Raw genomic sequence first — 20,568 nt, 5'->3', positions numbered from 1 at the left:
AACAGTGATAAACAAGAAATAAGGAATTCCTGCAGGCTCATGGCAGTCATAACTGGCTTTTGGTCTGTCGAAGAACAAGCAACCCAAGATGTGGCCATCCCTCACAACACACACTGTTACAGTTGTAAACAACCGGAGAAAAAGGAAACGATTTTCCATTTCCTTTGTGAATGCCCTGTCCTATGGAAGGAGAGAATGCCAACCCTGGGCAAACAGTTGTTCGAGAATCTCGAATAACTGTCTTATTTAGATGTAAAAAAAAACAAAAAATGGATATGGAGTATTTTAAACACCATGTTAAAATATTTATTCAGTTTTGTAATAAATTTACACTTTTCCTCTAAAAATTAGGTGTGAGCACCACTCGGAAATATTCTAGTATTCAAGTATTCTAAATACGTTTGGTCTCATGGCAATATCTTAATTTTCAACACTGTTTTCAAATAAATTTACATTTCTTTCCATTAGAACCCGGTGGCAGCACCACAAACAAAAATTTTACTCAAGTATTTTAAACAGCTTTCGCCTAATACCCACATTAAATTAGTTATTTAGGTTTGTAGTAAACTTACGCTTTTTCACTAAAAACTAGGTGGAAACACCACTCAGAAATATTTTTATTCAGGTGTTTTGAACAACTTTTATTTGATGTCAATATCTTAATTTTCAACAAAGTCTTGTAATAAATTTCCTCCTTTTTCATTAAAAACCAGGTGGCAGCACCACTGAACAAATTTTACTCAAGTATTTTAAAAAGCTTTCGTTTAATACCCACACCAAAATATTTATTCAGTTTTGTAATAAATTTTCGCATTTCCACTAAAAATTAGGTGGCAACACCAATACAAATTTATACTTTCATTTAAAATTTTTTTGCTTTCGTTTAAAAATTGCATATATCTTAATATTTAATTGAACTGTGTAAATAATTTATAGTTTCCCGTTGAAAATAAGGTGGCAACGCTGTTCAAAAGTATTCTTGTATTAAAGCTTTGTAAAACTCCTTTCGTTTGATGCATGGCAATGTTTGCCCCTACCCTTCCCAATCTCTTTCACCTTCTCTATAATTGCGATTTGTCCTCTTTCCTGCTTGAATTTCCAGTGAGTGTTCTAAAATTGTTGTCTCTCGGCACGGCTTTTCAACTCCGTTGTCTGTGACACTACTACAATTAGTGGCAACAGTAATATGTATTTCCAAATTTTCAGGCATTTTTCGAGGTAACGCTACAAGTAAAAGTAAGTTGCCTTAGTTGAGATATTTAAAAAAACATATGAAAAGTTGGCTGTGGTAAAACAAATAAAAAGGTGATTTTTTGAGGGACTCCATTGTTCGCATTTAATCTACTAACTTTTGCTGCTTGATTTTCTAATATCAAATTGAGTAACTAAGTAAACTTGTTAAGCTTTGTCCCCTAGCCAATGTCTTGCTTCGCTTAGATTAAAAATGAAACAAACTATTCATTTAAATTTATTTTTTTGTTAAGTTTTAATGTCACTGCCCCAAATTTATTCTTTATTGTTGGTTTGCAAGCGTTAGGGGAAAGACAATTTTACACGAGTTTACCCATTGTGAGTGTCACAAAGTTCAGAATTAAATTACTGATGTATTTATTGTGTTGAAAAAACATTTCCTTACAAAGTTTTGTTGCCGCGTGTTTGCCGAGCGTTGCCTTAAGGTTTTGATAAGCGAAGTTTTTAAATATAAAAATACATCCGCATTCCGCCCCTTACTTCCGGTGGTGCCAAACACGGCACTAGTAAATGCCACTGACGGCCGTGACAGCCTAAACGTATACTTCATTCACTTCAATTATGTTGGACACACGTCTTTCCACGAATTTCAGATGGGAGCTAGTCGACAGCAGAGGGCGCTTTGTTCAGAGCCAAAACGGATACCTTGTTTTGAGCCATGGCTTCATTCCGAAAGATTTTTGCAATAAATAAAATCGAATGAAGTAAAATGAGTTGAAAGAAAATAAAATAAAAAAGCAAAGTAAAAAATTAATTATTATTAATTAATTATTATTATTTTTATATATTAAAAAAAATCTAAAATCAATTAAGAGTAAAAAAAATTAAAATAAAATCAAAACGAGAAAAATTATATTAAATTAAATTAAGAAAGTGAAATTTAATTGAATTAAATTAATATCATAAAGAATAAAAGTAAGTGAAATAAAAAATAGTAATAAACAAATAAAAAAGGTAACAAATGCCCAAAAAAAATATTTCAAAATAATAATATCATAAATAAAAAATTAAGTTAAAAGAGTAAAAAGTCAAATAAATAAAATGAGCACTAAAAAAAATTTAATGGAGGGTAGTAAAATGAAATGAAAAACTAAAAAAGAGGAAAAATAAAAAAGTCAAATAAAAGAAATTAAAAGAGATAAAATACACAAAAACAAAATAAAATATTGTAGAAAAAGGAAAAAATTAATAATATTAAATAAAAATAAAAATAAAACTAAAGTGTAAACAAAAAATACAAATAAAATATGTTTAAAGTAAAATAAAAGAAAAAAATGAGGAAAAATAAAATAAAAAAACTAAAATAAAAAAGTGAAAACGTTAAAAGATTGATTGCAATCTTAAATTATGGAGGGAACACTTCTCGAACCTATTAAACAGTGACAGCTGCGCATGTCACCGAGAAAGTGAAGATCCCGATACCCCAATCGTTGACGACGGAATTGTCGTTCCGCTACCCGATCATGACGAGGTGAGAATAGCGATAACGCGGCTAAAGAACAACAAAGCCGCGGGCGCCGACGGACTGCCGGCTGAGCTATTCAAACATGGCGGCGAGGAGCTGGTAAGGTGCATGCATCAGCTCCTATGCAAAATATGGTCGGATGAAAGCATGCCTGCCGATTGGAATTTAAGTGTGCTCTGCCCAATCCATAAGAAGGGCGATCCTGCAATTTGTGCCAATTACCGCGGGATTAGTCTTCTAAATATCGCCTATAAGGTTCTAGCGAGCGTATTGTGTGAAAGGCTGAAGCCCACCGTCAACCAACTGATTGGACCTTATCAGTGTGGCTTCAGACCTGGAAAGTCTACCATCGACCAAATATTCTCAATACGCCAAATCTTGGAAAATACCCATGAAAGGAGAATCGACACACACCATCTTTTCGTCGACTTCAAAGCTGCATTCGACAGTACGGAAAGGAGTTACCTGTATGCCGCGATGTCTGAATTTGGTATCCCCGCAAAACTAATACGGCTATGTAAGATGACGTTGCTCAACACCAACAGCGCCGTCAGAATTGGAAAGGACCTCTCCGAGCCGTTTGATACCAAACGAGGTTTCAGACAGGGTGACTCCCTGTCGTGTGACTTCTTTAACCTGATGTTGGAGAGCATCGTGCGAGCCGCAGAACTTAATCGCTCAGGCACAATTTTTTATAAGAGCGTACAATTGCTGGCGTATGCCGATGATATTGACATCATCGGCCTTAACAACCGCGCTGTTAGTTCTGCCTTCTCCAAACTGGATAAAGAGGCAAAGCGAATGGGTCTGGTGGTGAACGAGGACAAAACGAAGTACCTCCTGTCTTCAAACAAACAGTCGGCGCACTCGCGTATCGGCACCCACGTCACTGTTGACAGTTATAATTTTGAGGTTGTAAAAGACTTCGTGTATTTAGGAACCAGCATTAACACCTATAACAATGTCAGCCTTGAAATCCAACGTAGAATCTCTCTTGCCAACAAGTGCTACTTTGGACTAAGTAGGCAATTGAGTAGTAAAGTCCTCTCTCGACGAACAAAACTAACACTCTACAAGACTCTCATCATGCCCGTCCTAACGTATGGCGCAGAAGCTTGGACGATGACAACATCCGATGAAGCGACGCTTGGAGTGTTCGAGAGAAAGATTCTGCGTAAGACTTTTGGACCTTTGCACGTTGGCAACAGCGAATATCGAAGACGATGGAACGATGAGCTGTATGAGCTTTACGACGACATAGACATAGCGCAGCGAATAAAGATCCAGCGGCTACGTTGGCTGGGTCATGTCGTCCGAATGGATACAAACGCTCCGGCTTTGAAAGTATTCGATGCGGTACCAGCTGGTGGTAGCAGAGGAAGAGGGCGGCCTCCTCTGCGTTGGAAAGATCAGGTGGAGAAGGACTTGGCTTCACTTGGTGTGTCCAACTGGCGCCGGTTAGCACGAGAAAGAAACGACTGGCGCGCTTTGTTAAACTCGGCCAAAATCGCGTAAGCGGTTATAGCGCCAATTAAGAAGAAGAAGAAAACGTTAAAAATATACATGAAACTAAGTAAAATGTAATAAAATAAGATTAAAATTTAATAAAGTGAAGTAAACTAAAATACATGAAAATAAAATACATTTCTGAAGTATTTTCTACGACGTTTATAAACCAGTTAGCAAAAGGCCTCCTTTGCTAGCGCTGCGTTTCTTTTTGTTTATTTAACAATTTTATTTTTACTTGAGCCTTTAAAAAACATAAATAATTAAATAAAAAAGGATAACTAAGTAATTAATTGTTAAAAGGGAAAGAAAAATATGTAAAAAAATTAAACATAAAACTTAAAAAAAATTTCTTAAATAAAATAACAGGGAAAATAAAAATAAATTAAAACGAAAACGAAAAAAATTATATTAAATTTAATTAAAGTAAAGAATATGTAATTAAATTAAATAAATAACAAAATATATAAACTATTAAAATAGTTAAAATCAAGTAAAAACAAATAATTCAAAATAATTGTAAGTAAAAAATGAAAACAAAAAAGTAAAAAAACCGATGCAAAATGGAATTAAATAAAATTATGTAATTAGAATTAAATTAAATTAAAAAAATAAAATAAGATAAAAATGAGAAACAAAAAATTAATATAGCAAAATAAAAATAAAAATCTTAAATATAATGAAAACTGAAAAAAATTAATTAAAAGAAGTAAAAAACATAAATTAAATTAAAATAAAATTAAATACAAATAATTTTTTTTTTAATAAATAAATCAATACAACCTAAAAAAATATTTAAAAATAAAAAAATTAAAGGCAAAATAAATAAATTAAATCCAAAATAAAAAAAAGAATTAAAGAAAACGTAAAAAAATTAAAGATGAAATAAATAAATTCAATCCAAAATAAAAAAATTAAACAAAAATAAAAAATTAAATAAAAAAAAAAATAAATATAAAATAAAAAAACTGAATAAAAAATTAATTAACAAGTTAAATAAATTAAGTAATAAATAAAAAATTTAATAAAAATTAAAAAATTAAATAAAAATAAAAAATTAAGTAAAAATACCCTTTGGTTGGGCATCTATTGCGGCGCGTCCCAGGTGGTGGATAGGGTACGCCACCGTTATCTTCTGTGGTTAAGTAGGTCATGCCTCTGCTAATACGAATGGAATAAACATGGACCCACGGGGAGAAGGTCACTTCCTTATATCAAAGGCTACCAATCCAAGGTGGAACAGCACACGCCGAGGGATGCATGGCTTAGGTTGAGCTAAGTCGCTAGTATGCGGACTCTGGGACACCTGTCGCACCCCTGTTTCAATTCGACTTACCACGGTATAGGGCTCTGGCGTGGCGAAGCCCACTATTTCCCTACTTAAATCCCAGGTTACGACTGCTGACACGTCAGCTGAGTGACCGCCCCGCAAAAATGTATAAAACAACAAACACAAAACAAACAACACAACAAAAACAACAAATTCCTCCCCGACGCGGAAGACCTCTTGGCTCCACCAAACTCATGGCGGGGTCAAAAACCACGTCTTCGGTGGCGAAAGTGCTCACTAAGAGCAAAACCGTCAAAAAGACATCACCGCAATACCTTGTGGCTTCTACTTCCTCCAAAACCGACTCGGACTCAACTTGCGGTCTATGTGGCACTCCGATGCGGGGTCACCCTTAAACCAACCAACCAACCAAAATAAAAAAATTAAACAAAAATAAAAAATTAAAGGCAAAATAAAAAAGAAATGCAATTTTTATAAATATAAAAAAAAAAACTTAATAAAAAATTAAATAAAAAATAAACTAAATTAAATAATAAATAAAAAATTTAATTAAAATCAAAAAATTAAATAAAAATAAAAAATTTAATAAAAATAGGAAAATTAAATCTAAAATAAAAAATTAAAGGAAAACAAAAAATACAAATAAAATTAAACTAAGTAAAATAAGAGAAGAAAATTAATGAAGTAACTAAAGTATGTGTAAAAAGAAAATAAAGAAGGAAAAATTAATAAAAACAATAAAATAGAAATACGAAATTGAAAAAAATAAAGTGGCAACAACAAAAAAAGAATAAACGACTTTGAAAAAGTAAAATGAAAATAAGAAAAGATCAAAATTAATAAAAAAATAAAATAAAATGAAAACGAGGAAAAGAAAATTAAATAAAGTAAAGTAAAGCAAAGTAAAGTACAATGAAATAAAATAAAAAAATAAAATAACGAACAAAAGCTGACTGACTGTGAGTTTCACTATATTCGTAATAAATAAATAAATGGAAAAAGTTTTGTCTAATAGTGGACGCTCCTCGACAGACAATGCCAGACCTCCGAGTCATGGCAGATCTGCCATGCAAATGATGAAAATGTTGCTCATAAAAATCCATCAGACGTTCGGAGCCGGCATAAAACTGTAGGTTCTTCAATATGTGGAAGAACGTCAAGACGCACACCACAAATTGGAGAAGGAGCTCGGCCAAACAGCCAACAAAAGATAAATTATTATAAATTGTACTAAAATATATAAAAATAGAGTAAATTAAAATAAAATTAGTAGACACACTACTTTAAACAACAAGTGAAACCACGACTTTCCATTTGCTTCATATTTTATTTTTGCTTTTTATTTATTTTTTGTTTTGCTTATGAATAAATATTGTTCTAATGACTTGAACCAACTTTTGCTACACCTTATTCTGTAGCTCAAAAGTGGGAAATAATTTGTTCGCTTCTGCGCTTAGATTATCACATCGAAATTCCTACCCAATTAATTCACATTACAAGGCTGTCCATAAATCCTCAGCAAACCAGAATACAAATTCTTGTATACGCATCTAAAAATATCAATATTTGCTATTAGGTCCTGCACATTTTCACCATTTTCATTTTCATTTGTACGATTTTCACATTCCATTGCTTTGTACTACTATTTCCACCATACATTTCAATATGCGCACATACAACTCTACGATTGTATATGTATGTGTATTTGTTTTTTTTTGTTTTTTTGATTTGTGCAAATTTCTACTTTATAAGCCAAGTATTTCGGCTATTTGATCTTCACTACTCAATTATCAAATTATGATATGTAATTATAGCAAGTGCTTGCGTTTAGTTGTATATACATTCATATGTGTGTGTGTGTGTGACGTTTGGTATTTAGCTCAATTGTAGACATAAAGTAGTGGCTAGCATAAATTTATATTTAAATGCATGCAGGTAATGGCGTGCGCGTGTATGCGTGTGTGGGTAATTGTTCAAGTTTTCGTTGTTCAGTTGCTTCTTATTTGTCTATCGCCTCTGTTCCCCTGCATATGTATGGATTTGTATATGTGCGTATACACATACACACTCTTATGCAGCTTTAAGTTCGGCCGGGTGCACTGGGTACATATTTTTCAGATGGTTGATATTGCCATTGAGCGCAGATGGTATCCTGTTCCGTTTTGTTATAACCAGCCCTAAGAGCGAGAGAGAGAGAGAGAGAATGAGAGACAGATATTAGAGAGAAACGAGATTAGCATACAAATCAAAGAAATTTCACAGCAAAACAAATCAGCTGCAAATTGCATGTAAAGTGGGAATTTACACAACAAACTACTCGTTTAGAAGAATGACATAACTCAAAGAATGAAAGAAAAACGACTTCAAAGATTTAAATTTAGGCTGCAAAATGAACTCCGAAAGGTATGTTTTGTTTTTTTCCTAGATGACGACCGTGAAGAGGAAACTCTCATGAGTACTGGTATACCGGCATAGCAATATGCACGGCTTGTATCCTCACAGCTACACCTGCGTACTAAGCACCTCTCGACTATCTACCACTCTCCCCGCGGAACTGTCCAAAAAAGGGGGCTGGTTAGCTCATAGGCTGCTAAATATTTCGTCTACGAACCTCCGCACATACGCGCAGATTCGCTTCCAGTTATCACCCGATTTGAACATAAAATCTATAATATTCTCTACAGGTTTCGTTAGCATAGCTTGGGCATTGAAACAAGACGTGATCGGCGTCTTCTTCCCACTCCGTGCAGATTGAGCAGTTTGGTGAACTATCACGGCCGAATCTATCGAGGTATTTTCGAAATACCCTATGGCCTGAAAGGAGTTGGGTTAGATGGAAGTTTGTTTCCCCAAGGTTCCTTTCTAAATATGTCGTAAGAATGTATGTATGTTCAGTGCGTCAGCCCAGATCGGTGCGGCATATAAAAGAACCGAGCTGACTACCCCGCCAGTAGCGGTCTCAGAGCCAACTCTGACAAAGCGGAGTTGATGCTATTCACCAGAAAATACAAGCCTCCACCTTTTAAGCTTAATACCCTTAACAACCAGTGTCTTACACTTTCATCGGAAGTCAAGTATCTTGGTGTAATACTTAACCCCAAGCTTCACTGGAAGCTGCACATAGAAAATCGAGTTAAGAAGGCCAATATAGCCTTCTACGCCTGTAAATCTATGTTCGGCAAAAAATGGGGTCTCAAGCCACATGTCGTACTTTGGATGTACAACTTAGTGGCTCTGCCAATTTTGACATACGGTTGCCTAGTTTGGTGGGTAGCTCTTCAGAAGGGCTACAACACCACTAAATTAGAGTGCCTGTAGAATATGTCCCACCGCTGCGCTCAACGTTATTCTCCACTTAATTCCTGTGGATCTGCAGGCTAAATCCATTGCTGCTCAGAGTGCTATTAGGCTGAAGGAGATTGGCCTTTGGAGACAACTTCCTGTAGGACCTAGTAGCATCTTGAAGCAGATCTCCCCTTCCTTCTCTGATATTCTCACCGACCTCTCCATCCACAAACTGTGCTTTGAGGGTTGTGCTAGGGCTATTTTTCCGAGCAGGCAATATTGGAAAGAGGGGAGAGTTGGTGCGGATATAGATGCCTCTGTTTTCACTGACGGATCCGAAATGAAGTCTGGATTGGGAGCGGGGGTCTACTCTAAATCAGCCAGCATTTCGGTCTCCTTTAAACTGCCGGTGACAAGTAGCGTCTTTCAAGCAGAGGTCTTCGCGATCCATGCAGGCATGCAAAATGCTTCGAAATCGCTGTTGGGAGGGAGACATTAATATTTTTTCCGATAGCCAAGCTGCAATCAAGGCACTGTCGTCGCCGTATTGCAGCTCGCTTCTCGTGAACTCCTTTAAGGAGCAACTCAAACGTCTCGAACGTGCAGGAAACATTTCCCTCATCTGGGTTCCTGGGCACAGGAACATAGAGGGAAATGAAATTGCCGATGAGCTTGCCAGGAAGTGGGCGGCAGAACCGGATCCAGCTGCCCTCTTCTCAGACATCGGTATCCCCTTGGCCGTCGTTAAAGGGAAACTACACAACTTCTTTCTAAGAAAAGCGCAAGACAGATGGAGGTCTGTCTCATCGTGTGCCATTTCAAAAGCACTATGACCTCAATACGATATAAATAGAACGCCTAAGGTGATGGGAATCCCCCGCCATTCAATTTCCAAACTCATTGCGTGATCACTGGTCACTGGGTGATCGGCACTCATGCGGAGAAGCTTGGAATTCCGTACAACCCCCATTGCAGAAGCTGTGGGGATCCTGCAGAGAAAGAGACTGTGGAGCACTTTCTCTGCAAATGTCCGGCTCTGGCGGCTAGGCGCTTGAGATTCCTTAGTGTCCCCTTTGGGGATGACTTGATGAAACTCTCCAGCCTAGATCCCTTTTCTCTCCTCCGCTACATCAACAGCACTGGATGGCTGTAGACGGTTTTCTCTCCTCCCTAAATCCTTTCACAGGTAGTGGTCCACATTATGGTATCAAAACTGCACGTAAATGCTACTTGCAGTGTACCTGGGGTACTCTTGCCATCTTACCTACCTACCTACCCTGCTATATAATATTCTTTTGCTGTGGCTAAGTCCACCGTTGTTTGGCATTATTCGTGACAGACAGGACTGCACCCTCCATGCCTTCTTCACAGCATATTCCAAGTTAGTTTTGTAGTTTAAACGACTGTCAATCATCACTCCTAGGTATTTAATAGCGGGTTTTGAACTAATAGTGAAAGTCTCAACATTTACATTTATAGTTTCTACTATCTTTCTGCTGCTTATTAGGACTACATCGGCCTTATGCTCAGCTAATTCCAACTTCATAGAGCTTAGCCAAGCCTTGATCCTGCTAACTGATTTACTGGCGATCCTCTCAATTTCGTGGATTTGTTTTGCCACCATTACCACCGCGATGTCATCCGCGAATCCAATGACTTTAGTTCTAGGGAGCGTATCCAGTCTTAGAAACCCGTCAAACATTAAGCTCCATAGCAGTGATCAGAGAGGATCCTTGAGGAACCCCTGCTGTCACGATATACTCCTCTGGGAAAGGTATGCAGACTGTTATATTTTCTTAATTTCTTATAATTGATTTGGAGTGGATTTCTTCGGTGACGCAGGAACATTCCAACAGGATAATGAACCTATGCACGTAGCTGTGCAGGTAGAATTTTTATTAGGCACATAAATTGAGGCGGTCAGGCATCTAAATCTCTAATCGCATTCTAAAATCGGTTATTGAGATGCCTTGGTTGTCTATTTCATGTTTACGTCATGCTTTTATCCTTCTTATCTCTCTCAGTGCGAGAAGAAAACCATTTACCATAAACATATGAATTATGTACATAAAGGATTGCACGCGATTTGTTTGCTCTAACATCACTTTCCAGGACTTGAAGTCCAAGATTCTAATCTTTTGCTTTTGTCTTTGCTTGACTTTAAAAAGAAAATAGCGACAGCACCACCACTTTGACTTTAAACAAATCGAATAGCAGAAGCGACTGCGCGTGACAAGGCAGCAGCGCACCTCGATTTCTGCAGCTAGATTTGAAAAGAAAAAGCACTAGCACTTACCCAGCAGTAAAAAGTGCTGCACGGCAAATAACAGCAATAGGAATTTTTAGCAATAAAATTAAATGAATATCCCGCAAATCTACATAGCCAATATAAAGTAAAATTTCAAATTTGTTTGCATATAATATTTTATCTCTTAGCTTCTATTCGAAAAAAGCGTACTTCATTGGAAAAATAATTACACATTCGTAATTCTCTTTAAAAGTGGAAGCTTTGCGCACTATCTTATTAATTAAATTGGTGTTCGGGCCATAAGCTAGACTTAAGCTACGGACACTCCAGTATTCTTAAAAACTTTGAGGTCATCTCCATGGTGTTCGATCAATGTACACTCTCGCAGGGTTCTAGCGGAACATGGCAAACTTGATTACGGATGGTTCGAGGTTGGACGAGTGGGGGAGTATCAAGCTCAAATTTAGGCTTCCGGATCACTGTAGTTCTTCGAAGCGTATGTAGCCGGGATTAAGGAAGCAGTAGCTTGGTTGTCAAATTGGATTCGTTTCGGCGTTTCAAATGATTAATAAGATTCCCTTCCTGAGTTCTTATTTTCTTCCTATTTGAAGCGCTTGAGGCTGCAATAGTTTAGGTAGATCGCGAACCGTGCATTGGTTCACTGGCACAGAGACATTCCAATTATTGAAAGGGAGCCTCACCAAAAAATGTTTGTATTTCCATTGGAATTATAAAATTTCTGATATTTTAAAACTTACGCCAAAATATTTCGGAAAGTTTTTTTCACAATTTTTTTTTTCTTGTCCTCTCTACCAGAATCCATTGCTGGGATATGGTTAGTGTGGTGAAAAAGTTTGATTTTGTCATACAACGTAATTAAATTAAATGAAAGTAAATAATATATTTTAAATTTCTTGATTCAAAAATAATTTGACAAATATTTCAAAAACACAAATCAAATGAATCGTTAAATTTATACGAAAACATGCCACGGTCTGGCCAAACCCTAGGTAGTTCAACTAAGCGGTACAAAAATGTTCTGCAGGATTCCAGATTTGTAGTAAAAAATTTACTTTTTTGATGATGATATGAACCCGGTAGTTTATCACCAATCTAACCAAAAATCAAAAAGTTCGAATTGATACCTGCAGGAGGATTAATCGTTTCTGTTTTTGGTCAAGCGCTTCCTGTTAGACCAACGCCCATAGATTTTCTTCGATCTGATGAGAATTGTCATCCCTAGTTTTTCCATATGTCACTCTTGCAGGTGTAGGAGGTTAAGAAGACTGGCACCGCTCTCTTCTCGACATTCGTCTACGAATTAACTTGAAATCAAATATCGATTTCTCGCACTAAATAAAATTGCGTATTTAATTTCTTTAGTAAATAGTTGGTTTTTCCTGTAAGAAAAAGACGGCGATCTCGTGACGATATTCAGAGAATACTTAAATTATGGAGAGAGCACTTCTCGAACTTGCTAAATAGCGACAACTGTGCATGTCACAGATTCCGATCCCCCAATCGATGATGACGGGACTGTCGTTCCGCTGCCCAACCACAATGAGGGGAGAATAGCGAATAGCGATAGCAATAAAACTACGGGAACCGACTGAATGCCGGCTGCATGCATCAGCTCCTATAAAAAATATGGTCGAATAGGTCTAACGGTGATCGATAACAAAACGGAGTACCTCCTGTCATCGAACAAACTCACGTATCGGCACCCTCGTCACTGTTGACAGTTTTGATTTCGAGGTTGTTAGAGACTTCGTTTATCTAGGAACCAGCTTTAACACCGATAACATCTTGAAATCCAACGTAGAATCTCTCTTCCTAATAAGTGCTACTTTGGACTAAGTAGGCAAATGAGTTCTAAAGTGCTCTCTCGACGAACAAAACTAACACTCCACAAGGCTCTCATTCTGCCCGTCCTAACGTATAGCGCAGAAGCGTTGACAACATCCGATGAAGCGTCGCTTGAAGTATTCGAGAGACAAATTCTGCGCAAGATTTTTGGACTTTTGCACGTTGTCAACGGCGAATATCGCAGGCAATGGAACGATGAGCTGTATGAGCTTTACGACGACATTGACATAGCGCAGCGAATAAAGATCCAGCGGCCACGCTGGCTGGGGCATGTCGTCCGAATGAATACAAACGCTCCGGCTCTGAAAGTATTCGATGCGGTCCCCGTTGGTAGTAGCAGAGAAAGAGGAAGTCCTCCTGTGCGTTGGAAAGATCAGGTGGAGAAGGACTTGGTTTCACCTGGTGTGTCCAACTCGCGTCGGTTGATACGAGGAAAAAACTGCCAGAATCGCTTAAGCGGTTATCGCGACAATCCAGAGGAAGAAGAAGAAAGAGAGTAAGTAGAGGAGAAAGAAATAAATAAAATTGATTTTTTAAATTAAAAATTTATTAAATAATAAAATCAAGACAAAAAATAAAATTTATTAATACTGACGTTGTTTTAACTTAAAAATTTATATGATAAATCAAAGTAATGCCATTACTAACTACAAAAAATTGCAATCTAATTGGCACAATTAAACACTTAAACTAACTTAAAAACAGAACAACTTAAGAATTTAAGCAAGCGAAAGCGAAAAAAAAAAAATAAATTAACCAAAAAGTCTATCTTAAAGTCATCATAAACTAATTCCCTCAACTTTAGTCAGTCTTTAGCGCTCATTCAATAATCCCAAAAATTATTTCTCGACACCTCGTTCCTTTGATTATAGTAATACCCGGGTCCCTGTGGCGGTCCTCTATTCGGTCTGCCATAGTAGTAACCCTCTCTTCCTGAACCACCTCCATTGCCATTTGGCAAATCAGCACTCACGCGTGAATTCAAAGTGTTCCAAACACCACGCGGACTCTGCACGATTTCACGAAAAATATTCACCGCTGCCAGACCCACTGACGCCACTTTTACGCCCAAACGGCGCGTGAACGTATTGAAGTTGTCTTTTAGGCTCGGGCTTGGGTCTGAGCGTAACGAACGACCGTAGTATCCATTATCTTGAGGTGCTTCAGGGTAGTAGGGAAAATTCTGTGCCAAACCATAGGGGTGTGACAAAATTTTCTCAATGACATTGCCCGCATTGGGCGGCACATAAAGATCCGCTTGACGAAACTTAATATCACAACGATTTGTACGATAATAGAAATCTTCGAACCTTTGGTGCGCCGAGCAGGGGCTGCGCTCTTGAAAGCAAGTCACTTGCACGACGTTGTAAAAGATGGCGCCCAGTGTGTTGGCGGTTTCTGTGGAAGAGTAAAAAGTGAATAGGAATTCAATAAGTTAACCGTTAGCCAAAGACTTGATAACGACGCTTACCTGTATTAAGTGACTGCAAGCACTTGCGTAGCCGCGCATCACAATCACAATGCGAACGCGTAAAAGTGCCCGTATTGCAGAGACCACGACGACACTCGCCCACATTCAACACATTTGGACAGTGATCGTGTTCGCGACAGCACCGATCCTCGGCTACATGTGGCCCTAAGTCATTGTAGTCGACGGCGGCGGTACCTTAAAAATTTATCAAAGTGGAAAAGTTAAAACAAAAGTTTGTGTTCATGTAAGTCTCAAAGCTGCTTACTACCTGGTCCACACCATTTCGTGCCAGGATAGATGAAACCCAAGCCACCTCTAAACTCTCGTCCATACGAACCGGACTTCAAGCATACTTCCTTCAGCTCCATAACCGATTCACGTGGCACCTGTCGGATGCGTCTGGGATCCGATTGCAGCAGCATGCGTTGAATATCACCGCTAGATAATGGGATGGGAGTGAGCTTTTAAGTATTAGAACTTTTATAGTATCAATTTACCGATCCGTGTGCATTTTGCAGAATGGATGACGCGATGAAAGTTCCACCATCACTGACATGGTATTGTCCGAGATCAATACCGCCGAACCATTGCCACCGTTTATAAATACTGCCACAATCAGTGCCACTGTAAGTACGAGTATGAAGAGCCGGCTTGACATGCTGCAAAGAATAGTAAATATAGATACTCGATGTTATTTAGGAATTTTTACTTTGAAGAAGTTCGATCTTGTCCAAAATAGGCAGTTCGTGAGAAATGCATTGTTTTGAATAGTATTTCAGCTACACAGCTACGGACTGTCCGTGCCAATGCTTGTGCTTTGACTTGCAACTCTCTAAAAATCCTTCGAGCCTAATGAAAGAGAAGCTACTGCCACAAATGGGGTCTGATTTTACAACAGGACCAAAACATCGCAAGCTCCTACCAGGTCTTTACTACACGATTTGTGACTATCTAGTGGAAAAGATTTCATTAGCCAAATCTGGCGATGTCACCTTATTTCCGGTAACAGCTGATTGGTTTTTTTTTCTCTTTCCTTTTGGAGTGACTTGACTGATGGCTCCAAGCTTGACGATAAAGTTGGCTATGGCGTCTACTGTAAGAAGCCAAATGTAAACGTTTCGGATCGTCTTCCTAAACACTGTAGTGTATTTTAGGCAGAAATTATAGCCATTCATGAGGTATCTGTCGGTCAGCCAAGCGGCCATTAAATCTCTTGATGGGGTTGTCACTAATTCCATCATTGCTCACAACTGCCGGGCATCTCTGTCGGAATATTTCCGAATCCACTTGATAAGGGTGCTAGAGCATGGTGAGACACACGCGATTGTAAGGCTGACAAATTAGCGAGAGAGAGAGCACTACCACTCGCCTCCCTCGTGGTATGGAGATTGTAGGTATACCCCTCTCAACCCACAAACTGCGTGGTAGAAGTAGCATTGTCACTTCAGTCAAAACGAGATGGGTAGATAGTCTGACTGGTAACGCTACAAAAAGTTTGTTACCTATGGCCAGAAAGGGAGGTCAGGCACTCAAAGGTGCAACTTAATCGGTCAAGGGAAAACATCTCTCCTAGGTCGACATGCGCAGAAGCGGCTAGAATTAGAAGGAGAAAGAGTCTGTCAGACATCATCTCTGTCACTGTCCATCTCTGTCCTGCGTGTCATGTCACTAGGTTTATATACTTCGGGAAGAAGCAGACAAAACAAAGATGAAAAATGTATGCGTACCCTGCATTTCTGCAATAATTCTTAAATTATTCCTATTTAATTCCATACAATTATTAAATCGGTTTAGGTTAAAGCTACCTATCATTGATTTTATTTGCAATAGACGCGGTAGGTGGTCCTAGTATGATCTTCTTTACCATTCCTCTACTTTCCGATTAGAAGAGGATAAGTTGCCCTTTCTTAGGCCACAAAATGGGTTGGGGAAGCCGCTCATTTCCTGGGACATCCTTTAAGAAGGCTCAAACTTATTCCGATAGCTATGCGACAGGATTTATATTAATTGTCGATGCATTTTAAATTAAATAAACTGTGATATTACAGATCGTTCTATGGACGGTGCTGTAGGTGCTCTGGAAGCGAATTTTTTAGCAAAGATTACTAATAATAAGAGGCATATCGATGAAGAAGTGACCTACGGATTCTATCAGCAACGAACCGCTGTGGACTTCAACAACCAAAGGTTCACGCAGCAGGTGAAAGAGAATTTTCCATTGCAGTTTATTCGCTTATTACGTCTAAATTGTGCAGCAATCGACCATCCGCTTCGTTATCTTTTCAGGGCTTGGGCTTTAAAACAGCTCAAATTGAACGCCATATCCTGCCGAAGTGTCGCATATCCTGAGGATGGTAATAAAGGGTGGTTAAATTTCAAGGGCCGATGTTGAATGTGAACCACACCTAAACGTCAACGACACCGTTCGACTTCTTTCTTTGGGGTTATTTAAAAGAAAAGGTGTACGGAGGTGTGCCACCGAGGCCTTGGTGGTCACCGGCCTTTAAAACTTAACCACCCTTTAGATAAGGAACTATTTGCATTTGATGGTCTTTGGAGGTGTGGCGCCGAGGCCGCGGTGGCCATTTGGCCTATATTTTGTTCCATACGTAATTGAGCCATACCAATATTATCATAATAAAGAGAAATGATAATAATTTCTTAAAAGAATTGTATTTTATTCAAAATCAACACCGGCCCTTGAAACTTAACCACCCTTTATAATATTTATTAAAAATGTATGTACATAAATACACCAAATTAACGCATCTGCAGATCGAAAAACCAGCAGGTCAGCTCGAAAGACCATTTCAGCCAATGGTGAGCGCTAGAGAGATACGGTGACCATCTTTTTAAGCAGTGCAATTGAAGACCTGTTATAGCCGCGGTCTCCTCTTGCAGAACAGCATGAATTCACACAGCAGAAATCGGAGGAGGAGGTCGACCAAACACTCAGGAAAAGGTGTACGCGCCAATTACATAAACATATGGGATAATTGAAGACACGAACGTCGACGATGACTGATTCCAGCAGGATGGCGCACCTTATCATCTAGCCCCATCAAACAATGAGTTCACTCAAACCCTATACTCCACTATCAGATCAGAATAGCTGTAAGTTCAATTATATCTATTGTCTTGGCCACATTGGATTGCGATTTGAGACCGTTAAACGTAGTTGGATGTAATGCGAAAACCTTGTATATTAGGGCGGGTCGATTTAAAAATCGCTCATTGCTCTGTGAAAATCGTATTCTAGGGATCAAAATAAGAAACTTTGCCGAAGGAACCATACCTCTAAAACGAATTCTGATGTCCCCCAATTTGAGTCGAACGAAAAATCCCACTTTGACCCATTTAGAGAGCTCCAATCGAGTCCAAATGTATGACCGACCCCCACTAACTTTGGACGGCCGATCCACTCATGCCAGTGGCACACCCCCCATACAATCATTTCAAAATATCACCATTTTTGGCCTTTACATGAGAAAAGAAACTAAAAAGTTCGACCCAAATTGGGGGACATAAGAATTCGTTTTAGAGGTATGGTTCCTTCGGCAAAGTTTCTTATTTTGATCCCGAGAATATGATTTTCATAGAGCAATGGGCGATTTTTTTGCCTCCCCACAAATCGACCCGGCCTATTGGATATGGTTCAGTATCTTATGGATGACTCGAGCTAGTGCCAGAAACTATCAGTGAGGTATTGCAAAATTCAGAATTTCTAACACCAGGCGTCTAGGCAAATGCGGAGTTATCTTCCAGTTTGAAAGCAGGCAGATTACAACATTACAATTTTTCATTCAATAGGGCACCAGTTCCGAACGAGTAGACTTCCCTACTCGGTATGTATGTAAATAAACATTGGTATGCATGTAATTATGTGTGTTGGTGCTTTACCTATCGGTTTGTTTATAGAGCATTAAGTTTCTATCCAATTTTGTTAGAGGCCATTACCGTTATTTTTGTGTAGTTTTATTTCTTTTTTTTATGAGCAACAGATTTACTTGTGTGTTGGTACTTATTACACGCAGTTAATATATTATAAATTTTGTAGAGCAGTTTAGCTTCTAAGTTAATCCATCTCAAAGCTAATATCCAAATAAATGTGTACAAACATATCTGAGTAGTTACTTTGCTACTTAACTTGTTGCACAATCCAATTAATTATTATTATTTAAGGGCATACGAGAAGCGGATCCAACTAATCTATCTAAGTGTATATCCATTTATAAATTAAATATACAAAGGCATGTACGCTTTAGAAGGGTGAAGGTCAATAGTCGCCACAGAAAATCTTACATAAAAAAAAAATTATAAACCAAAAGCAAGCAGCGCAGAAAATTCACACCTCAAAACGAGTACAAGTGTATACAGTAAAGCTTGGTTAATTGAACCTTGAAGATAACATTAGTATTATTATTAGGCTACTGCGCACTGCGAGCAAAAGAGATCTATTGTTTACTGAGGTGCCATACCTTCTGCTCAAATATGAACGAGACGGTATCAATAAAACGGTCCGCGGATGACATATGGCAAAAATAAATTTTTTGTTTTTTGGTAGGACTGTTATAAGCTTACATGGCAAATTTCAGCGTGATATGTCACATAGTTTGTTTTCTGTGCTACTGTAAACAAGTCAAGCTCGAGTGTGTTCTTCGAATTTAACGATGGAAATTCAAAGAATTTGTTTGAAATTTTGTTATTCCATTTTCGTTATTCCAAATTTCGGCTTCAGACGCCTTAAAAATGTTGCAGACCACCTATGGGGACCAACAAAAAATTTTTTTTTTGACATAAGTCATACGCGGACCGTTTTATTGATACCGTCTCATTCATATTTGAGCAGAAGGTATAAGTAGAGGCTTTTTAAGAATTTTAACACATTTGTGGTTTATTATTCCATAATTTATAATGAATGCACGTCAATACCACTGAGGTGGTATAGCTTTTTTCTGCCTAGTGCAGGACATTTACAAAGAATGTGTTCTGAATTTTCAGCGTCCATTTCACAGAATCGACAGATGATGGTATCAAAGAGACCAATTTCGTTTAAGAGAAATTGGCCTATAAAGGCTACAGTGGCCTATAAAGTAACCAGTTAAAAGTCTAAAGCCTACTCTGCTGAAGGAGGGTGGCTTGTCGCTGACCGATAGAATTTTACCAGTGTTCAACGAATTTCTTCTTCTCCCACTTTCTGAGAAATTCGTTAATAGAGTCTTTTGCAAGTACAAAGAAAGGCTCAAAACAAATTAGAGACATGCTTGGCGTTTTTTTGGCTAGATTATCTGCCATTTCATTTCCCTCATATCCCTCATGGCCAAGAACCCAACCTAATTTTTTTGTTTGTTTTTATTTCCTACATTAATCATACATCTGTCATACTGACATCTAGTACATTTTTTAACAATTAGTTAGGAAAATTATTAAATATATTTCATCATGGCCAGTGCCAAGACCAATACAGCGATTAAATTTTAGGAAGACAATTACGTTTTATATAGAACAGTTATTTTAGCATACGAGAATTAATATTTAATTTAGTAGGTCAATTGGTCGGTCGTAAAGTTCTTCTTTCAAGTTGTGAGAGTGTATTGACTTCTCTATTTTTGTGCTGGTTTATTTCGTTAAAATACCTTGTTGATATCGCTTTTATTTCTTCGTCGATTAATGGTATATTGAACGTAGTATGGATGCCATCATTTTTTGTGTACCTGTCGGACATTCTTATTATACGAGTCCGTAAGATTTTTGATTGTTGTCGCTGTACTTTGTTTATGTGAGTTCTTTTTGCAGTTCCCCACACTTGAAGTCCGTACGTCCAGATTGGTTTAATGACCGCCTTGTATACTAAAAGTTTCTTGGAAATATTGAGCTTAGAATTTCTACCTATTAGCCAATGCAATTGTCGAAATCTTTCCTTTATTTGTTTTAGTTTCTTTTTGATATGATCTTTCCAAGTTAATTTTGAGTCCAGGTGGATTCCAAGATATTGCAGATGTTTCAATTTGTATATTTTTATTGTTGAGCTTAATCGGCATAGCAGCAATCTTGTATTACTTGTACAGATTTGTCCTCATTTACTTTTAAACTCCATTTGTCAAACCACTTCTTTACATTGTTGGTGTACATCTGTAATTTTGTTGTTGCGGTTGAGAGGTTTTTGTCAGATGACAATAAAATTG

At 37.8% G+C, this 20,568-nt stretch overlaps 1 protein-coding gene across 5 annotated transcripts in view; it reads right to left on the bottom strand.

The window, feature by feature from the left end:
• Positions 1-6,835: 6,835 nt before the first annotated feature.
• Positions 6,836-20,568, bottom strand: part of LOC128858739 (acidic phospholipase A2 PA4) — a 53,924-nt gene continuing 40,191 nt past the window's right edge. For 2 of the 5 annotated variants that reach the window (XM_054095224.1, XM_054095225.1), the window contains 4 exons: positions 14,881-15,042; positions 14,649-14,821; positions 14,384-14,578; positions 13,636-14,310 (listed from right to left, as the gene is read on the bottom strand). In XM_054095224.1, coding sequence (XP_053951199.1) covers positions 13,736-14,310; positions 14,384-14,578; positions 14,649-14,821; positions 14,881-15,041 — 1,104 coding nt within the window. In that variant the 5' untranslated portion in view covers position 15,042 and the 3' untranslated portion in view covers positions 13,636-13,735. Of the gene's footprint in view, positions 7,691-13,635; positions 14,311-14,383; positions 14,579-14,648; positions 14,822-14,880; positions 15,043-20,568 lie in introns of those variants that run through there. The other 3 variants (XM_054095227.1, XM_054095228.1, XM_054095226.1) reach the window with 3 other exon arrangements.

Source organism: Anastrepha ludens, chromosome 3 (assembly GCF_028408465.1).
Source record: "Anastrepha ludens isolate Willacy chromosome 3, idAnaLude1.1, whole genome shotgun sequence".
NCBI lineage: Eukaryota > Metazoa > Arthropoda > Insecta > Diptera > Tephritidae > Anastrepha > Anastrepha ludens.
The sequence above is the reverse complement of the archived record's forward strand: the minus strand, read 5'-3'. Positions and strand labels throughout refer to the sequence as shown.